General features: G+C 39.5%; 1 protein-coding gene across 1 annotated transcript; it reads left to right on the forward strand.

The window, feature by feature from the left end:
• The first annotated feature begins 9,518 nt into the window (after positions 1-9,518).
• On the forward strand, positions 9,519-22,078 carry LOC111967654 (syntaxin-4). Its single transcript, XM_023992868.2, has 11 exons — positions 9,519-9,727; positions 10,134-10,235; positions 10,606-10,705; positions 14,693-14,767; positions 14,890-14,960; positions 15,064-15,172; positions 15,349-15,422; positions 20,659-20,796; positions 21,079-21,189; positions 21,285-21,371; positions 21,495-22,078. Exons 1-10 carry the CDS (start codon positions 9,698-9,700, stop codon positions 21,360-21,362), a joined length of 888 nt encoding a protein of 295 aa, XP_023848636.1. The 5' UTR covers positions 9,519-9,697; the 3' UTR covers positions 21,363-21,371; positions 21,495-22,078.
• The last annotated feature ends 644 nt before the right edge of the window (positions 22,079-22,722 follow it).

A 22,722-nucleotide genomic window follows, 5' to 3' on the forward strand; every position in this document is an offset into this window, starting at 1 on the left:
CCGCAGGGCTGTGTTAGAGTCAACACTGACAATACGGAAGTCATTAACCTGAGAACGAAAACGAGTTCATCTGGTTGTGGTGCATACATCATTGTCTTTGTGTTTGATCTGACTAGCAGGTCCTGTTTGGCAATTTTGATTACCTGAAGAATAATGAGAAACAAACACAACATTGATTGTGCATTGGGTTATGCATCAGTGACAGAGAAAAGCTCTTCAGTCATGCGACAAAGACACAATGTTGACATAACTTTGACTGTTATACTAAACAAAAACATAAAACACAACATGCAACAATTTCAAAGATTTTACTGAGTTACAGTTCATATAATGAAATCCGTCAATTGAAATAAGTTCATTAGGCCCTAATCTATGGATTTCACATGACTGGATGGATTTCACATCTGTTGATCACAGATACCTTAAAAAAAGTAGGTAGGGGCATGGATCAGAAAACCAGCCAGTATCTGGTGCGACCACCATCTGCCTCATGCAGAGTGACACATCTCCTTCTCATAGAGTTGACCAGGCTGTTGATTTTGGCCTGTGGATTGTTGTCCCACTTCTCTTCAATGGCTGTGCGAAGTTGCTGGAAATTGTCGGGAACTGGAACACGCTGTAATACACGTCAATCTAGAGCATCCCAAACATGCTCAATGGGTGACATTTCTGGTGAGTATGCAAACCATGGAAGAACTGGGACATTTTCAGCTTCCAGGAATTGTGTACAGATCCTTGCAACATGGGACCGTGCATTATCATGCTGAAACATGAGGTAATGGCGGCGGATGAATGGCACGGCAATGGGCCTCAGGATCTCGTCTCTGTATTTCTGTGCATTCTAATTGCCATCGATAAAATGCAATTGTGTTCATTGACGGTAGCTTATGCCTGCCAATACCCTAATCCCACCGCCAACATGGGGCACTCCGTTCACAAAATTGACATCAGCAAACCACTAGTCCACACAACGCTATACACATGGTTTGCGGTTGTGAGGCCGGTTGGACGTACTGCCAAATTCTCTAAAACAACGTTGGAGGCGGCTTATGGTATAGAAATTACCATTAAATTATCTGATAATAGCTTTGGTGGACATTCCTGCAGTCAGCATGCAAATTGCACGCTCCCTCAAAACTTGAAACATCTGTGGCATTGTGTTGTGTGACAAAACTGCACATTTTAGAGTGGCCTTTTATTGGCCCTGGCACAAGGTGCACCTGTGTAATTATTATGCTGTTTAATCAGCTTCTTGATATGCCACACTTGTCAGGTGGATGATTTATCTTGGCAAAGGAGAAATGTTCACTAACAGGGATGTAAACAAATTTGTGCACACAATATTAGAGAAATAAGCTTTTTGTGTGCATGTACAATTTCTGGCATCTTTTATTTCAGATCATGAAACATGGGACCTACACCTTACATGTTGTGTTTATATTTTTGGTTAGTCTATTTACCGTATAAGGTATGGGTGGGTCCCATTCTCTCTTACTGTATCCCTGTCTTTCACAACCCAATTTGGCCTCACTAATACCACTACCCAAGAGACATAAAAACCACTAGTGCTCTTGGCTCTGCTGTTACCGTAGTAACAGAGACACACAGATCTTGGATTTCATTTCACTGAATAGGGGGTACATTCTTGCCCCCATAAATATTCAAATTAGGAGAAAACACCAGTTCAGACTATCTGATATTGCAGGCCTTCTGTCAAGACATAGTAGACAGAACAGACAAATGGCATGCAACCTGTGTCTACATTCTACAGTGAGCCGTATGTTTTCAAATGCTATGCAATTTCGACATGTATTTTCTATTGTTGGATAGCACTCTTGAACGTAATGAATAAATGCGGTTAACACCCAGGAATTTTGGTACAACATAGTTTCAACATCAACGACTCTTCCTTTGATTAGCGATTAGGCTATATGAGATTTTGTTTGGACTTTACCTTTAAATTACATACGCTATGCATTATGCTATTCCATTACAGTAAAGCATTGAATAATTTGCTTTTGCGATGTCCAGGTGTCCAACATCAGTTTGGCATAGTACCCAAGCAGAGAATGCCTCGCACTCGCGTCGTGTCACATTCGCACACTCCCCGATTGTGCGCGCGAACCATGGTCAACCGCGCGACCACTGTTACATCAATTAAGGCCTTATAAAGAAAACTTCTAAAACCAGCAGTGGTGCATACAGATGTCATCTGCAACATCAAAATACAAACTTCACGTAAGATTCAATCATTTTCGACCGAGAAGTCGGATGGAGCATATAAAGGCAGCCTTTTCTGCCTCATCGAAGTACGTCCAAGATTGCACAACTAAATGGGTCTCTTAATATATGTGCCCTTACCTGCCCACTGTTTGGTTGGCGAGCTGTCGCATTCTATTGAATTGCTTCTTCATCTTCTATTTTTCTGCGTTAACACCGATGGATAGAGCGACTCCACATATCTCATTGACAAACAGTCCGGTTCTCCAACGAGAATTACAAGACAGCCCACCTTTTAACAATCCGTTTTTATCATAGCCATAAGGAACGCATCGCAAATAAAGAGTAATAGGGGAGACAATTTCAACGCATTTTATGGTCCCTGTCACGCAGTCCACAGCTCAGAGATGCTGAACCAATTTCTCCGGGCAGAGTGACAGCTCACGACACGACACTGCGCACTAGCGCAGTATGGGGAATGTAGTTCCACCGACCAAACGTTGAGCCTACAAAGAGACCATCATGAATTCTACATGATACAGTGTTTAAAACAAGGTGTATACACTTTTTTTCCCAACCTGACAAAAGATCTAGCTAACACTCTTGTTAAGTTTAAAAGTAATTCCATTGCTCTATAGGTAGGTTACATTGAAAAACAAGAATTGAGTGGCATTCACTGTTCGTATGGGCCAAGGTCTACTTGCAGACCCCAAGTACCAAAATGTACTTTTTAGCATTTCAGTATATACAATTTAATCTACTTACAATATTAGATGAAATATACATCTAATACAACATGTTAGATCATGTCTGAGGAACCTGGTTTGATACCTGGTCGGTCACACACAGACCCTGGCACATGTCCCTAAAATGTCCTTTTGTTGAACAATTTGGTTTGTTGATAGTACAATAAAGCAGTCAGATAGTATAACTAGTTTAGGTAGGCCTAGTCTGCAGAAAAAAAATATTCTGTGGTTTACTAAGGAAAACAGCATCATCTTGTGGCTATTAAAGCAGAATACCACACAGATTCTTTACTCATTTAATTGGCATAATTAGTGCTTAGCATTGGCTGCAAAAGTCTGTGATAGCTTTTTACAGCAACACATACACTTTCTGTTCTCAAGGAAAAATATCCAAAGGAATATGCTGTCATCGAAGAGAGAAATGACTTTGGGTGCTATGCAGTTATTTATTATTAGGCTACCATATCTGGGAACTTCCCAAGTATATGCATTGTAATGCAAAACATTACTACACTGAGAACATGCGTTTAAAGTGATAATACTGTGACTTGTCAAACAACACAGCATTTATTTATTAAATTAATGAGAGTATCATACCTATACAAGGCATGTTGGGTTTTCTTACCCTAGATATCTTGATGTTGGTTTTGATTTAATCTGATCTGATGGGTGCATGCGTGCTTAGTCCCCTCCAGTACTCCCTGTTCACCCACGACTGCGTGGCCACGATGAGACAGCCTATAGGAAGGAGGTCAGAGACCTGGCAGTGTGGTGTCAGGACAACAACCTCTCCCTCAACGTGAGCAAGACAAAGGAGCTGTTCGTGGACTACAGGAAAAGGAGGGCCAAGCACACCTCCATTTACATCAACGAGACTGTAGTCGAGCGGGTCAAGAGTTTCAGATCTAATTGATTTATAAAGCCCTTTTTACATCAGTAGATGTCACAAAGTGCTTATACAGAAACTCAGACTAAAACCCCAAAGAGAAAGCAGATGTAGAAGCATGGTGGCTAGGAAAAACTACCTAGAAAGGCAGGAACCTAGGAAGAAACCTAGAGAGGAACCAGGCTCTGAGGGGTGGCCAGTCCTCTTCTGGCTGTGCCGGGGGGGAGATTAAAAGAGTACATGGCCATTTAGACCAGATTGTTCTTCAAGTTCCTTGGTGTCCACATCACTAGGGACCTATCATGGTCCAAACACACCAACACAGTCGTAAAGAGGGCATGACAACAACGCCTATTCCCCCTCAGGAGGCTGAAAAGATTTAGCATAGGACCTCAGATCCTCAAAATGTTCTACAGCTACACCATCGAGAGCATCCTGACTGGTTGCATCACCACTTGGTATGGCAACTGCTCGTCATCCGACTGCAAGGCGCTACAGAGGGTAGTGCGTACGGCCCAGTACAGAGCTTACTACAATCCAGGACTTCTATACGAGGCAGCGTCAGAGGAACGCCCTAAAAATTCTCAAAGACTCCAGCCACCCAAGTCATAGACTGTTCTACATTTACATTTACATTTAAGTCATTTAGCAGACGCTCTTATCCAGAGCGACTTACTCTGCTACCGCACGCCACGGCAAGCACTAACGGAGCGCCAAGTCTGGGACCAAAAGGCTCCTTAACAGCTTCTACCCCCAAGCCATAAGACTGTTGAACAGTTAATGAAATGGCTACCAAGACTATTTGCATTGACCCCCTTATTTATTTTTGTATTTATCTCTTGCACAAGCTCAATGTACATTCACTGGATTCTAACCACACACACATACATACTACACACACACACATGCATATTGACCCCCCCCACCCCCCACACACACATTCCTTAACACTCTTCACATATGCTGCTGCTACTCTCTGTTTACTATCTATGCATAGTCACTTTAGCCAAATACATTTCAACTCAGTTTTTCACAATTCCTGACATTTAATCCTTGTAAAAATTCCCTGTCTTAGGTCAGTTAGGATCACCACTTTATTTTAAGAATGTGAAATGTCAGAATAATAGTATGATTTATTTCAGCTTTTGTTTCTTTCATCACATTCCCAGTGTGTCAGAAGTTTACATACACTCAATTAGTATTTGGTAGCATTGCCTTTCAATTGCTTAACTTGGTTCAAACGTTTCAGGTATTTTCCCCAAGTTTCCCACAATAAGTTGGGTGAATTTTGGCCCATTCCTCCTGACGTAACTGAGTCAGGTTTGTAGGCCTCCTTGCTCACACACACGCATTTTCAGTTCTGCCCACAAATGTTCTATAGGGTTGAGATCAGGGCTTTGTGATGGCCACTCCAATACTTTGACTTTGTTGTCCTTAAGCCATTTTGCCACAACTTTGGAAGTATGCTTGGGGTCATTATCCATTTGGAAGACCCATTTGCAACCAAGCTTTAACTTCCTGACTGATGTCTTGAGATGTTGCTTCCATTTATCCACATAATTTCCATTTATCCACATAATTTCGTGAAGTGCACCAGTCCCTCCTGCAGCAAAGCACCCCCACAACATGATGCTGCCACCCCCGTGCTTCACGGTTGGGATGGTGTTCTTCGGCTTGCAAGCCTCCCCCTTTTTCCTCCAAACATAACGATGGTCATTATGGCCAAACAGTTCTATTTTTGTTACATCAGACCAGAGGACATTTCTCCAAAAAGCACGATCTTTGTCCCCATGTGCAGTTGCAAACCGTAGTCTGGCTTTTTTATGGCAGTTTTGGAGCAGTGGCTTCTTCCTTGCTGAGCAGCCTTTCAGGTTATGTCGATATAGGACTCGTTTTACTGTGAATATAGATACTTTTGTACCGGTTTCCTCCAGCATCTTCACAAGGTCCTTTGCTGTTGTTCTGGGATTGATTTGCACTTTTCGCACCAAAGTATGTTCATCTCTAGGAAACAGAACGCGTCTCCTTCCTGAGCGGTATGACGGCTGCGTGGTCCCATGGTGTTTATACTTGCATGCTATTGTTTGTACAGATCAACGTGGTACCTTCAGGCGTTTGGAAATTGCTCTCAAGGATTAACCAGAATTGTGGAGGTCTTTTTGGCTGATTTCTTTAGATTTTCCCATGATGTCAAGCAAAGAGGCACGGAGTTTGAAGGTAGGCCTTGAAATACATCCACAGGTACCCCTCCAATTGACTCAAATTATGTAAATTAGCCTATCAGAAGCTTCTAAAGCCATGACATCATTTTCTGGAATTTTCCAAGCTGTTTAAAGTCACAGTCAACTTAGTGTATGTAAACTTCTGACCCACTGGAATTGTGATACAGTGAATTAGAAGTAAAATAATCTGTCTGTAAACACTTGTTGGAAAAATTACTTGTGTCATGCACAAAGTAGATGTCCTAACCGACTTGCCAAAACTATAGTTTGTTAACAAGAAATTTGTGGAGTGGTTAAAAAACTAGTTTTAATGACTCCAACCTAAGTGTATGTAAACTTCCGACTTCAACTGTATATAGCCTCCGTATTGTTATTTTATTGTGCTGCTATTTTACCTTTAGTTTATTTAGCTTACTTTTTTTACACATTAAGGTTGTGTTCAGCACATGTGACAAATGACATTTGATTTGACGTGGATGATCAGTGTCTTGTATCTATCCTTGCATTGAAAAATGATTGGGTTGTTTTCCCTTCTGCTAGGCTCAAGAGCTTTTATAGAGCAGAGCGTACAACTTCCGATCCTCTCCGTTTGTGGATCTGGAGGCCTCTTCATAGATTTACCAGGCTCAAATAAATACAGTTTAACACAAGGCATTTCACTTGCTGTAAAGTCCGGAATGTGTTCCAAAGGACAGATTCCAGGTGAGGCCATTTTGAAAGATTGAAGTATCTGAAATTGATTTTGGGCTGCATGTTAGTCATGTTACAAACAGTAGGTAATGGACTTTCAGATTTTGTTGTGAGGTACAACAATTAACCCATTTAATCCCGAATTTTAGTAAGCCTTTGAAATAATCAAATCAATATTTTTTTTAACATTTTCATGGAAAAGTAGGTGAAAAAGTGTGTTTTATGGTCGGTCACAATTGTGACAAGTGGGATAATGTGATGTATACTGAATTAACATATTTCTCCTATGCAGTCATGAAAATTCTTATATATCCCAGCCCAGTTATTAACACATTTAAAACTCTTTCACTGGCAGTCCCCAGCATTGCTACTAGAATGCCCCATCACATTCTAGTGTGACTATTTTACATATCAAAAACCCTTATACAACACCGATATGAATACTGAGAGCAAAGACAAAAAAATAACAACCATCAACGTATTTCAACATTGTTACTTTATTGTATCATTGTTACTTTAGTGCAACATGTATTGAAACATCAATATTGTAACTTTATTGTAACATTTGAACTTGTACTTTAGTGCAATATTCATTGTAACATTGTCATTGTGACATTTTAGTGCAACATTCAATAACAACTGTATAGCAGTCGTGTCATTCATTCAGATTGAACATAAAGGTAACATTTAGGATAGAGGTAGCCTGTGGAACATGCATTCAAGTAGAAGCCTACAAAAAAAGATATATATATTATACACATACATACATACATTATAGAGGTAGGCTTCAGAACCAAGTGCACGATTAGTTTGTGCATCACTATTTTGAACTGCGATCAGTCAGACCTACTGTCATACAGTATGTCTTGAATCAATTGATCCTCTTTTCCAAAAACATTTCAGTCATTTTGATTGTCTTCTTCCATTTTTGTTGACTTTTCTTTTCTTCCTAGAGTCCGTTGTACTGCTTCTCCTCACCCTTTATTGACTTTTCAATTAGTCTTTTATTGGCTTTTTCAGACCTTTTTCATTCGCTCTTATCTCCTTTTCTACTGTCTGTGGTATATCTTGAAGCACTCAATGTGCAGTGGCGCTTTGCATTTCTGACATGCATAGGTAGTGCATTTGTCACAATGACAACATCTATGGAACCGGTGCATCGTGATGATTGGCCAGTGAGAAGCTTTGTCATATCTTGCCTGATCTTCAACAGTAGCAGCAGTAGAGATCTCCTTCCGTGGCTCAGTGGTTTCATGCCAAACTTTTGCATAAGAGACTGTGCCACTATCCATGAGAAGGTGAGCAGGTTGATGGTCCCTCCCATAACATCTCTGTAAAATAAATGGCTGTTTACAAGTGCACTGTTGAGAGACCATGAAAAGATGGGCCACCACCACTTCTTAGACCTTATGGAGATATGGTATCTTGAAACCTGTAGGTTGTGAAGTTCAACACCACCCATTTGCTCATTTTATCGGTTGATGCATTTTGGTTGTGGGACTTTGTCAAAAGGCACATTGCTCCTTGTTCATCTCTTGACAGAGGTCTCACTGTATTTCTCCTCCATGTTTGTTGCCACTGTGACAATGTTATTGTCTTTCTAACGGACAAGCAACCTGTCTCCTTGGGTCAGAACCTCAGAGGTTTCCCGGAGTAACTTCATGAAGTCCTTCTGTGGCTTGAATTGAACATCAAACAGACGATTTTGCCTCATCATTCCAGAGCTCCCATATCCTCTTTTTGTCATTTCATCGAGGAGTGCAAGCGAAGTGAAGAGGTTGTCATGAAGGAACTTGCAACCTTGAAGCACCTGAGATTGCTCTGCAACACCAAGAACGACACTGGGTCCATGACCCAACCCAGTCTCAGGAAGGAGAATGTAGGGTGGTGAGGGGTAGGTCATAATCACTGATAACGTTGTTCCTGTCATGATCAGGTTGCATAGGTTCAGCATATACATTCAACAGCCTGGCTGGCAAATTACCTGTCTCCCCCTCATAGTCCATATCTGACCCATCGCTATCACAATCTCTGAGGGATAACTGCAATGTTGCACGCCTTGTCTGAGCAACATATCCAGAACTTGACTCAAAGTGAAAAACAGAGTAGAAAGAACAGAGTAGACAGTTAGGTAGAACAAGAACTATGTATGTGTATAAGTATGTGTATACCTAGATGCACTGTGTTATCCTGCCTGTCACTATTGTTGCCTTAACATGTTTACTCATTCTATGACCACACTGAACAAAGTTGAGTAATTGCAAATGCATATATAAATACTAGACACCTTAAAGATGATGTGTACCAAAAATCTTTGTCCTATCATTATGTTAACATACTTTACTAACCTTTTTTGGGGGAGCTTTGATGCAGCCATCATCGTCTCATGGTGCAACCAGGAAGTAAACAGCTCTGGTCATGTGAAAATTGACAAAATTGACAAACATGTGGCACTACACATATTTCATTGAGACCCTTTATTATTTCAATATTTGCATTGATATATCATTCAGTAAAAATTTTAGAGGCTTATAACTGGTAACGTTTTTTACGGTCACTATTGTGACTGATGGGATTAAATAGGTTAAAATTAAGCGCAACTGAATTATAAATATGATCATGTTTACAGCAGAGGGCAACATTACGCAGTGGCTTGTTTGAAAGTTTAAAAAATCCACGCATGCGCCGTCAATTACCTATATTAAACTACAGTACGATAGGTGGCGTGTGTTCTTATGTGGACTGTTTTTCTCTGAAATACTAGCTGAAGAGAAAGTAGCAGGAAATATGTTTTATATCTGTGGTAGCAGTTTACTTGTTGAATGACAAACTTTTTTGTGTTTTATTGCTCATTTGATTAAACAAATATTTACCTTGATATAGGATATCGTAATAATATCTTCGTTAATACATTGCATTTGGACTGAGAGGAAATGCGGGACCGAACTAAGGAACTTGGAAATGTAAGTGTAAAAAGAAAAACAGACTAGCTAACTTATACTAACCAATATCAATGAATATAGACGTGTATGCATGGTCAAATGCAGAATTTGAATATAGACGTTTATGCATGGTCAAATGCAGAATTTGTAGCTATTTCATTGGGTATCCAATGTATTCTTTATCTTTTAGCTATTAGTGCTAGCTACATTGATTTAAATTGGCGAACCTGGCTAGTTTTTTTGTAAACCTCGGATATCTAGCTAAGTTAGCATAGTTAAGATGGTCTAGAACCAAGGATGGGCCAGTGGCTAAAAGTGTATTGAAAGTTCAACGTCGCACTCAATATGGGTTGCATGTTGGATTTACCTGTTAATGACGTGATGATTGTGTCCATTCTTTCCCTATTCTCTCTTCCTCACACACCAGACCGCAGAGGCGTCAGACGAGGAGGAAGAGGGCAGGGCCCTTATGGTCAAACCGGGGATTTCTACAGTGAAGGAAGAGAAGAATGATGCTTTTTTCAAGAAGGTGAAATCATGCAAATGAATTCAAGAGTTGAGACATCTGTTTGCATTTTTATGGTGACTTGATGTCAGTTTCAATGTTATGCTACTCTGCAGTACTTTTATCTTGGCTTGTGGATGCCAAACACAGGAACAGTTTGTTGTGCCAACATAAACTATCATTCTAATGTGATCTGCCTGAAATAATGTCAAGTCAAAATCAGTAGCTTTTCTGTATGCCCAATGTACATGTTATGCGAATACAGTCAGCTCGTCAGTGACACACAGGGTGATGCGGAATTTGTCTCCTGGTCTTTTCTTTAGTGCCACTAAAAAAACTAGTTCACAGTTTAGCTTCTATTACATTTACCAGCCTGTTTATCCCTTCTCATCAGGTCCAAGAGATTCGAGGGGTAATGGAGATGCTTAAAAAGGTGGTCTCTGACCTTGAGAACAAACAGAAGACAGTGTTGGGTGTGGCACTGCCAGAGGACGGTCAGTAGAGCAACACTAACACACTAACATTAGTGCTAATATGCTGTATGTAAATGTATGGCATGGTGGTAATGTATGTAGGAGTTATTATATGATATGCATAGAATATTGCATTTCCACGGTTACAGAATGACACTGAGACACTGAGATTTTTTTACTTTAAATGTATACCAAACAAAAAACATTGTTTGCAAAGTTAAACAAACCATACAACTCAATGCACAAGGACTACTTTGAACAATTTCCACTGGGAATTTAACAAAAACATATTTACTTGTTTGGTAACAGGTAGATCTGTGATGGAAACAGGAAGTTTTGGTGCAATTCTATAAATGGCAACAGGTTATTTGTCCGTTCGACAAATAGATATTTTTGTGTTGATAAAATTAATTATGTGAGAAATGGCAGAAACTCCTTTTTATGTGCAAATATTGATATAATAACCATCCTATTGGAATCACGTGATATGATGCATGGTTCACCCACTATGACTTGGGAAAGCATGCAATTTATTAGGCTACAGGTGAAATAAATGATGATGAAATTCACAGAGTGGTGAAAGTGCACTGTGATTAGCTTGATGCTCTTTTTTCCAATAAATATTGAGGGTCTTATTCTGGTGACATGGTGATTTGATGCTTGACTGCCGTTTCGACAAAAATAATCTCATGTAGACTAACCTACCCGCACTGTATCTGCGAGCTGGCTAGAGCGCACGCGGCAAGACCGGAGTAGGCATATTTGCTTTTTGTGACACAACTATCGGTAGAATTGAAAATGTAATGGAAACACATTGAACTTTAGATTTTTATTCTGTACATGAAAACTTAAGTGAAAATGTACAATTTGTGTGCGCTATGTCATCACATACAGATTTTTATCCGCAACAAGTCAGTTTGCTGGAAACGCACCATTGGTGGGGAAATGCGCATATTTTATTTATGCTGATTTTAGAATATTCGCATGACAATCTGTCGCCAATTGGATAGAAACCTAGCTACTTTTAGAAAAACGTTTGGTCCAAATCAGATGTTAGGTACTATTATATTTATTTAATATTATATGAATCCTATAAATTAAAATAGCCAATTTGGGTGCAATCAATTAGCTTAATTTAGCTTAAGTTCAAATTATATTTCAATAAAATATTGTTGCAGGAATGCTAATCTTATCTGTTTTCTAACTACAGAAATGATATCAGAACAATCTGAGATGGTGGGTGTCATGGCTTGCTGAAATGACATGGAACAACCCTACCGAATGGCGCAGCGATCTAAGGCACTGCATCTCAGCGCTAGAAACGTCACTATAGACCCTGGTTCGATCTCGGGCTGTATCACAACCGGACGTAATTGGGAGTCCCATAGGGTGGCGCACAATTGGCCCAGCGTCGTCCAGGTTAGGGGATGGTTTGGCCGGGGTAGGCCGTCATTGTAAAATAAGAATTTGTTCGTAACTGACTTGCCTAGTTAAATAAAATTAAGTACTATGAATTCTCATTGTAGCTAATTCAGTTGCAGTCATAGTTACAGATTTTTTTGGTCGATTTGGTAACAGAATGACACGTTTTTAATAACTTAATAAATCATAAACCAAATTCTTATCAGTTAAAACATTTTATGCAACGGGTGGTTTGAAATTCCCATTGTTAGTCTATCCTGCCCATGATATACTAAACAATATACACATGGCCACATTCATAAAAAGTGCCATCATTTGTCATTACCTAGCAACACACTACTATTACTTTTACAGATCCACTGTCTCATTTGCTCAGTCATGCAATTTAGAAACTTGATCTCCACTGTAAAAAGCATCAAGACATTATCTCTGACATTTGCCAGTCTACAGTAATCCCTCGTTTATCGCGGGGGTTACGTTCCGAAAATGACCCGCGATAAGTGAAATCCGCGAAATAGAAAACCTTTTTTTTTTTTACAATTAGCAACTATTACATGTATACAAATACAGTGACTCACGTGTAGGCCGTTTCGTCGACATTATGGGTTTAGGAGATGTTCGAAATTACAAGATAATTTGGCCAACTTAATGTAAATTTGCCAAGCTGTTTTATGTACGTACACATAACTGCACGAGACGACAAAATGATAGCACAATTCGTAGCATGTTTTGATACAAGAAGCGGGAGTGAGTTTTTAGCGAATCAGAATGCAGAGCACAATGCACCAAAAAAAAAAAAAAAAATGCATTATGAAAATCCGCGAAATAGCGAATCCGCGATAAGTGAACCGCGAAGTGGCGAGGGATCACTGTATATCATGATTCAGCATCATTTGTATGGATACACAAAGAAATGTAAATAAATGAACAAGTAAAACGAAACGCAACTAGTTTGCAGTCTTTCCAGCCGACATGCTGACCAGACCGGACACGAGCGTTGCAAAATAAATTTAGAAATCTATATTATTCAATTATTGCACCCACACTGCTCCAACGAGCGTTTGCGTTGCCACGGGCTGAAATAGAACTCCTTTCTATTTCTGATGCAGATCACACTGAAAGTCCTGCATCTCCCATCTCCTCATTGGTTTATAGAAGCAGGTACCCACGTGCCATCTCCTCATTGGTTATACCCACGTGGGTGATTGAAAGACTAAATGCTTTGCCGGTTGTCGTGGTAAAAGTATAGATGCCAATCACCATATAAATTAAAATATGAAAAAGCCTGGAAGGAGGAGAGATGACTAGAAACTATTCGGTTGGCCGTTTTATGTGTGGATTAATTGTCGGAGTAGAAGACCTTGTGCATTTCAGGTAAAATAACAACTTAATGTTTATATCCCAGGACAAATTAGCTAGCAAGTGCAAGCTAACTAGCTAAATTGCCATACATGTTTAATGCTTTTCGACCTGTCCCCAAATTAATGTCATTGGTTCAGAGTTTGTTTTGATATTTTAACCTGCGTGTCGTGATCGCGTTTGGTGTAGGGGGACAAAATACATTTATGCACGATGGCGCACGCGTGCAGCCGGTTTGGGTTCCGCAGTCTGAAGTGATTGTGTTAGCTGTGTTGGCTAGCTAGCAACGGTAAGAGCCTCCATAGCAACCATTTCTGTTTGCCATAGCAACCTCAAGTTCTGGAACTATCAACCAGCACTTGGGTAGATTTGCGTTACATGGCAGTCAATACGAATCGAACTAACGACCAGAGAATGCCGCTAATTGCACTTTACAAGCAGTGTTAGTGAATGTAACCTCACGTTTTGTTGCAAAATGTATGGTTTGGGAAAGAATCTTGTTTGTTCATGCTGGTAAACTGTTGTATAACAGCAGACATACACTTGAGTAGCTTTGCCTCCCGATAAAAAATTTCATAAAACATGGCCTCATGTATTACTGCTTATAACTAATTGGTAGGTGTACCTTTTTACTTCTGTGAACTTTAATTTAATTAGAAAATATATCAAAGATCGATGGGTTTTTTGGTAACGGTAAGACAAGACACTAGGCAATATTTCTTAAACCTACAGAAGGCAGATCAATTTGCAAAACTAAATATAAATGTTGATATTAGTTGGTAGGGTACTTCAACATTATTGTGCTTCTAATACCTTCTAAGACTTTCTCTGCTAGACGTAAGACCCCTTTTCCATCTGTTTGACCAGAAATCAAAGCCTTTGCTTATTCAGCATTTTTAGGATGGGAAAATGGTTGAAATATGTAGAAATGCATTAACTCAGAAATTTCTCAGAAATATAGAATCTTACCTTTCATTTTACACCAAATTTGATCTGCCACTATGAGCTTCAAATGCAATTGAACACTGGACCTCCATGTCTTGTCAGAAGGGACACATTGTACTAAAAAGTGTCTCTGTTTGAAGGGCATTTTTCCTTTTTGGTGATAAAGTAGTTGTTGTTAAGCGTACTATTAGGTACCATTATTCCCTACAGGCTGAGGGATTAGTTACTCTGCCTGTTGACAGTAAATAAAAGGTGAGGTCGTAACGTTTCTTTGTCGTTCAGGTATGAAAAGGGAACTCCAAACCCTTCGGGAAGAAATCAAAACAATGGCAATGCAGATCCAGAAGAAACTGAACAGTGAGTATTCTAAACTGAAATTATATGGTGAGCTATTGACTAATGATCACAGGTGATTCGGTGCCCCCAGTGGATATACCTGAATACAAAAATATCCAACCGATTGTTATTTATTTTTACAGCCATTGAACCCAAAAAAGGAGATGATGATGGGAAATACGTTCCCATAAACCTAAGGATGCAGAGAGCACAAGTGAGGCTTCTATATAATGAATAAAATCGTGATTGTAATCCCATATACAGTAGGCTGACATTAATTTAACACTTTCATCTCTCTGCCTCCTCTCTTTCTCTAGCATGGTGTCTTGTCTCGAGAGTTTGTGGAGTTGATGGGCCACTGTAACATCATCCAGGCTTCCTACAGAGATCGCAACGTGGAGAGGATACAGAGGCAGCTCAGAATCAGTAAGTCTGAATGTCATCTGTTACTGTTATCATACTGCTGATCAGAAAGTGATTTCAACACCATGGATTTTTATCTTCTGAATTCAAGACTACAATGTAGAAGTTCATCTACAATGGTGATTTCATGTGAAAAGGAAATATACCCAAAAGCAGTAATTGTTGTTATATCCCTCCAGCGGGCACCAATGTTACAGATGAGGAGTTGGACGGTATGCTTGAAAGTGGACAGACTGATGTTTTTACACAGAATGTGAGTATGACTGACTGACTTAAACTAACCACAATTCATGATTCATGATGAAACCACCTGCTGGCAATCTCACAACATTATTCTCTTTTTTTTGTTGGGTGATTTTCTGTTAACTATGACTTTTCAGGCTCTGTGTTTTTCTGATATAGCAGAATGACAAAAAAACATCGAAATTGCATTGTCTAGTTAAGCTCTTTCGTGTTAGGTTTGGGACAAAGACAAATGCATATACAGTGCCTTCAGAAAGTATTCAACCCCCTTTGTGTTTTTCCACATGTTACAGCTTGAATTTAAAATGGATTAAATTGAGATTTTGTATCACTGATATACACACAATTCCTCATAATGCCAGTGGAATTTTATTATTAGAAATGTTTACAAATGAATCATTTTTTAAAACTGAAACGTCTTAAGTCAATAAGTATTCAGCCCCTTTGTTATGGCAAGCTTAGATAATTTCAAGTTGAAAATGTGCTTAACAAGTCACATAATAAGTTGCATGGACTTTTGAATGACTTGCCCATCTCTGTACCCTACACATACAATTATCTGTAAGTTCACTTAGACACTGAATAATAACCCTTTGAGAATGGGGAAGTTATTAATTACGCTTTGGATAGTGATGAGAAGTTTGGCTGTTTTTACTGACTCAGATATTTTCAACTCGTTCAGTCAAAAGAACCAATCTTTAGACTGGTTATGTTCATTTGAGTCAGTATTGCCCAGAGCATGCAGAACCCCCTACTGGCAAACAATGGAACTGAAAACGTGAGTCTACAACCCTCTCGTTCACCATGGGGAGCTTATTGGAGCTGTCATTTGTGACAGACTTGTAAACGTGTGCTTTAAACAATGTAGCCTACATTTGTTTGATTGCTAGGCATACAAATAAGATGCATTGATACGTTTGTAACGAGGTCTAGTTGTGGCTGTAACCGGACGAGATTGTGAACGACTCTTGGCAGAATGCATTGCTTGACCTCCGTCCGTGAAGGTGATGAGCACAATGTCGTTCGCAAACTGCAGCCCTCCCCAAATTATTTATTCTAGAGGTTGAGTTTGTTGAGCAAAGGCTATGTATGTTTTGGTTCTACAAAGCTGTGTCCGTCGTAATATTCAATAATCAATTAATTGCGATCATTCTTGCACCATGTGATCAGTTATCAGTTCTAAACATGTATTTTTCTTCTCTATGCTCATGATCTATTCTGCTATACCAAGTGTCAGGTCCTGACAAACTAACGAACAACTAGTCAAAGCCCAAACCAAGTTTATTCATCCACCGAGTCAAACAGCTGAAAAGACAAAGACATGTTTACACAAGCACATACAGTACCAGTCAAACGTTTGGACACACCTACTCATTCAAGGGTTTTTATTTTTACTATTTTCTACGTTGTATAATTATAGGGAAGACATCAAAACTATAAAATAACACATGGAATCATGTAGTAACCAAAAAAGTGTTAAATGAATCAAAATATATTTTATATTCTTCAGTATCCACCCTTTGCCTTGATGACAGCTTTGCACACACTTTTCGGCTGCTTTTCCTTCACTCTGCAGTCCAACTCATCCCAAACATTGTCAATTGGGTTAAGGTCGGGTGATTGTGGAGGCCAGGTAATCTGATGCAGCACTCTCTCACTCTTTGGTCAAATAGCCCTTACACAGCCTGGAGGTGTGTTTTGGGTCATTGCCCTGTTGAAAAACAAATGATAGTCCCATGTGCAAACTGGATGGGATGGTGTATTGCTGCAGAATGCTGTGATAGCCATGCTGGTTAAGTGTGCCTTTAATTCTAAATAAATCACAGATCGTGTCACCAGCAAAGCACCATCACACCTCCTCCTTCATGGTGAGAACCACACATGCAGAGATCATCTGTTCACCTACTCTGCGTCTCACAAAGACACGGCAGTTGGAACCAAAAATCTCAGAAGGACAGATTTCCACTGGTCTGATGTCCATTGCTCGTGTTTCTTGGCCCAAGCAAGTCTTTTCTTCTTATTGGTGTCCTTTTTGTAGTGGTTTCTTTGCAGCAATTCAACCATGAAAGCCTGATTTCACACAGTGTCCTCTGAAAAGTTGACATGTGTCTGTTACTTGAACTCTGTGAAGCATTTATTTGGGCTGCAATTTCTGAGGCTGGTAACTCTAATGAACTTATCCTCTGCAGCAGATGTAACTCTGGGTCTTCCTTTCCTGTGGCGGTCCTCATGAGAACCAGTTTCATCATAGCGCTTGATGGTTTTTGCGACTGCACTTGAAGAAACTTTCAAAGTTCTTGACATTTTCCGGATTGATTGACCTTCAGGTCTTAAAGTACTGATGGACTGTAATTTCTCCTTGCTTATTTGAGCTGTTCTTGCCATAATATGGACTGGGTCTTTTACCAAATAGGGCTATCTTCTGTATACCACCCCTACCTTATCACAACACAACTGATGAGCTCAAAGGCATTAAGAAGGAAAGAAATTCCACAAATGAACTTTTTAACAAGACACAGCTGTTAATTGAAATGCATTCCAGGTGACTACCTCATGAAGCTGGTTGAGAGGATGACAGCTTTGCATACTCTTGGCATTAAGGCAAAGGGTGGCTAAGAATCTCAAATATAAAATATATATTTTCATTTAACACTTTTTTTGGTTACTACATGATTCCATATGTGTTATTTAATAGTTTTGATGTCTTCACTAGTATTCTACAATGTAGAAAATAGTAAAAATAAAGAAAAACCCTTGAATGAGTAGCTGTGTCCAAACTTTTGACTGGTACTGTATATTTATACCCTCCTTCTAGGCTGAGTCTCTTCCTTGCACATTTAGACAGTCAATACATTTTTGTTGCTCGGCAGGAACTCAAGTGACGACTGTTCGTTCTCACTTCATCTGACCTGACCTCGTCCAGAATTCCTCCCTAACTCACGGCTGTCCTACTTTATCTGTGACTGAAACCAAACCGTTGCCCTTCTCTCTATAGGATACATGAGATTAATAATAACATGTTCTGACAGAATGTAATCTTTCTGCACTACCCTTTCTCACTCAGTAGATTTCCATACACTCAGTTATAATATGGTAACATGAATAAGGATATTTCAAGTTAGAAGTTAGAATCCAACACAAGTAAAAGAGCAGTAATGGCTCATAGAGTGGAACTCAGAAAAATGGCTTTATAGTTTAATTGTCCAGCCAAATGAGTTGTAGTCAGACCACTAGAGATGTGGTTATCTGTTGTCTTAACATGAGGACATTTTTATTCATATTGACCTTGACCTCTGACCCTAGATGGAAGTTACTGCCTTCTTGCTTGGTATACCCACTGGAATACACTGGTTTCCATAGTTTATTTTTATTTTATTGCACACGACTGTCTGTTTCATATAGTTTGATACTTGTATCAGTAAAAAACAATCAATAATACCAAGGTAAACCATAAAAGCTGCAGCCCAAAGCTCAGTGAGCTTTTTCCAGTTACTGCTTTTTGTCCCTGGTTTCACTGCCACTTTTTCCAGTTACTGCAGAAATGAGCCCCATTTTCTTACCACAGTGGAGGCAGGATATTTGTCCACCTGATAAAGCATGTATTTAATGTATCAAAAATGTCTAATTTTTGACCAAATGTGTAGTTACTGCTCTTTTGCTTGGTAGGGAAGTATTTCCCTGCGTGCTTATGACAGACAGTTGGTGGTCGGCGCATGTCTCTGGAGCTGCTGAGCCGGAGGAGCGTGTATTAATCCTGCTGTTGGACTCGTTGCGGCCAGCAATAGTAAGTTAGGTCAAACATCCAACTAAAATGAACAAATCACTCAGAAAAACGAATCATGACTCGAGTCAGTGAAGAGTCGTTCAAAAAGAACGAATCGTTAGCGAACTGCACATCACTAATAGTGTATCAATACACCCAGACTCTACAAATATACAGGCATACTTCCTAACTTAGTTGCTAGAGAGGAAGGAAACTGCTTAGGGATTTCACCATGAGGCCAACAGTGATTCATTTTTTTTTTTAGGAGTAAACTGAGGATGGATCAACAACATTGTAGTTACTCTACAATATTAACCTAAATGACAGTGAAAAGAAGGAATCCTGTACAGAATACAAATATTCAAAAACATTCATTCTGTTTGCAATAAAGAACTTAAGTAATATTGCAAAAAATGTGTCAAAGAAACAAAACAAAGCTTTTGTCTTTTATACATTTGCTAGGGGCAAATCCAACACAACACGGTCTACCAATCTTCATATTTTCATGCATGGTAATGGCTGCATGATGTTAGAGGTATAATTATCATCGATAAGGACTGTAGTTTTTCAGGATAAAAATAAAATGAATAGAGCTAAGCACAGGCAAAATCCTAGTGGACAACCTGATTGTCTACTTTCCAACAGAGACTGGGAGACAAATTCACCTTTCAGCAGGACAATAACCTAAAACAGAAGGACAACTATACATACACTGGACTCGAGTGCTTGCCAAGACTGCATTGAATGTTTCTGAGTGGCCTAGTTAAAGTTTTGACTTCAATTGGCTTGAAAATATATGGCAAGACTTGAAAATGGCTGTCTATCAATGATCAACAACCAACTTGACAGAGCGTAAAAAATGTTTTTTTTAAAGGCTAATATTGTACGGTCCAGGTGTGCAAAGCTTTGAGACTAACCCAAAAAGACTCACAGCTGTATTTGCTGCCAAAGGTGATTCTAACATGTATTGACTCAGGGGTTGAATACTCATCTAATCAAGATATATTATTGTTTTCTTCCACTGAACAGAGTTTTGTGTAAATCTTTGACAAAAAAAAATGACCGATCAATCCGACTTCGTAACAACACAATGTGGAAAAAGTCAAGGGGGTTGAATACTTTCTGAAGGCACTACATGCTCCTGGAGTAAAATTATGACAATTGTTTTAAGACACTCTTGTTTGCTTGCATTGGACTACAGGTTTGGATTTGGTAAGCCCTCATTGCAATGCCTGTGTCTGGGGACATTCTTAGAAATCTGTATAGTCACCATAGTTGTGAAAGAGAACCCCATAGATTGAACCCTTTGGCCACCCCTGCTTTAGTGTGACTACAGCTGTTTCAGTTCAAGCGTAGGTGATGTTCTCTTGACTAGATGTGTTACGTTTTATGAGCAGTTAACTAGACACTTGTCATATCATTTCTCAGACATTTTGTCAGACTCTAAAGAACCTGATTGTAACATTTACTCTCCCTCCTGTAGATCCTGATCGACGCTAAAGCCACTAAGCAGGCGCTGAATGAGATTGAGTCCCGGCATGACGAGATCCTTAAACTGGAAAGGAGCATTAGGGACCTGCATGACATGTTCCAATACCTGGCCATGGAGGTGGAGGCTCAGGTAAGACTGTCACACCCCAGGAGGACAAACTGGAGCCCTATTACCTTTCTTACCCAAGTGTGCACTTGTTAACTCCCTGTCAAAGGTTTAAAAGCTTTGGATTGGTGCAAGCATGGGTAGAATCCATTTTTCAAATTCTATTTCCCACACCAGTACAAGTGCACACACTTTGGGGAGAAAGGTGAAATGGGCTTTGGAGACTTGTTCCTGAGAAAGTTGGTTGGCAAAATACCTTTTAGTGAAGTGTTTGCTGAATTGACAAACTGTTGTTCTGTTATGCAGGGGGAGATGGTCAACCGCATTGAAGCCAACATCATCAATTCAACTAACTATGTGGAAAAGGCAGTGGCAGACACTGCGAAAGCTGTCACCTACCAAAACAAAGCACGCAAGGTAGGAGTTAATTTTAAGGTTGTTGTGCCAATTATTGGACAGGTTAGCTAATGAACATTGATACTACCTTTTTCTATCGCTATCTTCCTCTACAGAAGAAGATATGGATTGCGTTATGCTGTGCCATTCTCCTCCTCATTTTAGCCATCTCATTGGCTATCAGCTTCTCCTGAGATCCTGATGTGAGTACTCTTGTAGTTAGCCAAAATGGCCATATTTCAACATTAATTTACTGCAAATACAAAACTATGAACTATTTATTGATTAGGTCAATGTATTCAATCAACTTATTTTGTACTTTTTAGAAATTCTTCCTTGCAGTGTCATCTTCCTCTAACCCACTTTTGCCCTGGGACCTTGAAAAGAAGAGAAGTCCTGTCTTATTGATATCACTGACTTCTTAACTATCGATACCCTGGCACAGACCGGGAGGCACACATACACAAACAGCCATTGTCTCTCATGCTCATACGTTAACTGCCCCACTTTCAGCAAAAAGCAATGCTGAAGTTGTTTTTGGCTCTCTCTGTGGTGCCCTTTTCTTCAATGGCACCCTCAATGAAAATGTGTGGACAACTTGTTACTTACTCAACTTGTTGGACCCCTACGTGTCCCCAAGGAAGAATGCAGTATTTGAACCGACACTGACAAGATTTGCTCAGGAAAACTAAAGTGCTAAAGTGATTCTTATTGTATTAGTCTTGTATTAGTACAAAGCGAAAGAAAACATTTTAAGCGCTTAGGGCTTCTTGTTTTTAAATGCAGATCTAGAATAATATAATTGTATATCGCCAATTTATTATTTGGTGAGTAATTAAGACGTGCAGTTATCAAATTTGAAAGGTGTCTGAAATGGGTTCCATGTGACCCTTGTATATAGAGATCTTTTATAAAGAATTGGCACTTGAGATTTCTCTCCCATTAGAATGTTGTCTAAGCACTGCCTCAAATGGCCCACTGCCTCCATGTTGTCCTATCCACTTCAGTATTTATTTATACTTTTAATATTATGGAAGCTGCTATGTTTAGTCTTGCCACAGTAATAGGAACCCTTATAGTTATGGTGCCTTTTTTCCTAATTAACATTTTCTTGTGTTTGCGGACATCTAAGGGCTCTGTCTGAGATCATGGAGTAGCTCACTACCTTATTTTAAAGAAGGGATGGAATCTGTGCTCTAATTATTCAATGCTCTTCTGCTTCAAGAACTCATTAACCATTTTATATCAAAAAAAAATTCAAACCGTAAAGAGATCAGCCATGGTACTTTACCCTAGCCTTAATTCTCTGTGCTGACTAGCTCCTCCCTATGAAGTGACTAGAGGAGCTAAATACTTGTACAGTATTTGGCGAAACACATTATGTGGCTGTTGAATTTTGTATCAAATGTTCAGCAATTTAAACAAATTAAATGGGTTTAACTGTTGCCCAGATTAAAGTTTGCAGAGTATGGTTTGTCTCTGTGCCTTTTTCTTCTGCTACTGCTGCATATTCCCTGAGGGAAACAGTCCTCAGAAATATCACAGGAGGGACAT

This window comes from Salvelinus sp. IW2-2015, linkage group LG8, assembly GCF_002910315.2.
Source record: "Salvelinus sp. IW2-2015 linkage group LG8, ASM291031v2, whole genome shotgun sequence".
In the NCBI taxonomy this organism is placed as follows: domain Eukaryota; kingdom Metazoa; phylum Chordata; class Actinopteri; order Salmoniformes; family Salmonidae; genus Salvelinus; species Salvelinus sp. IW2-2015.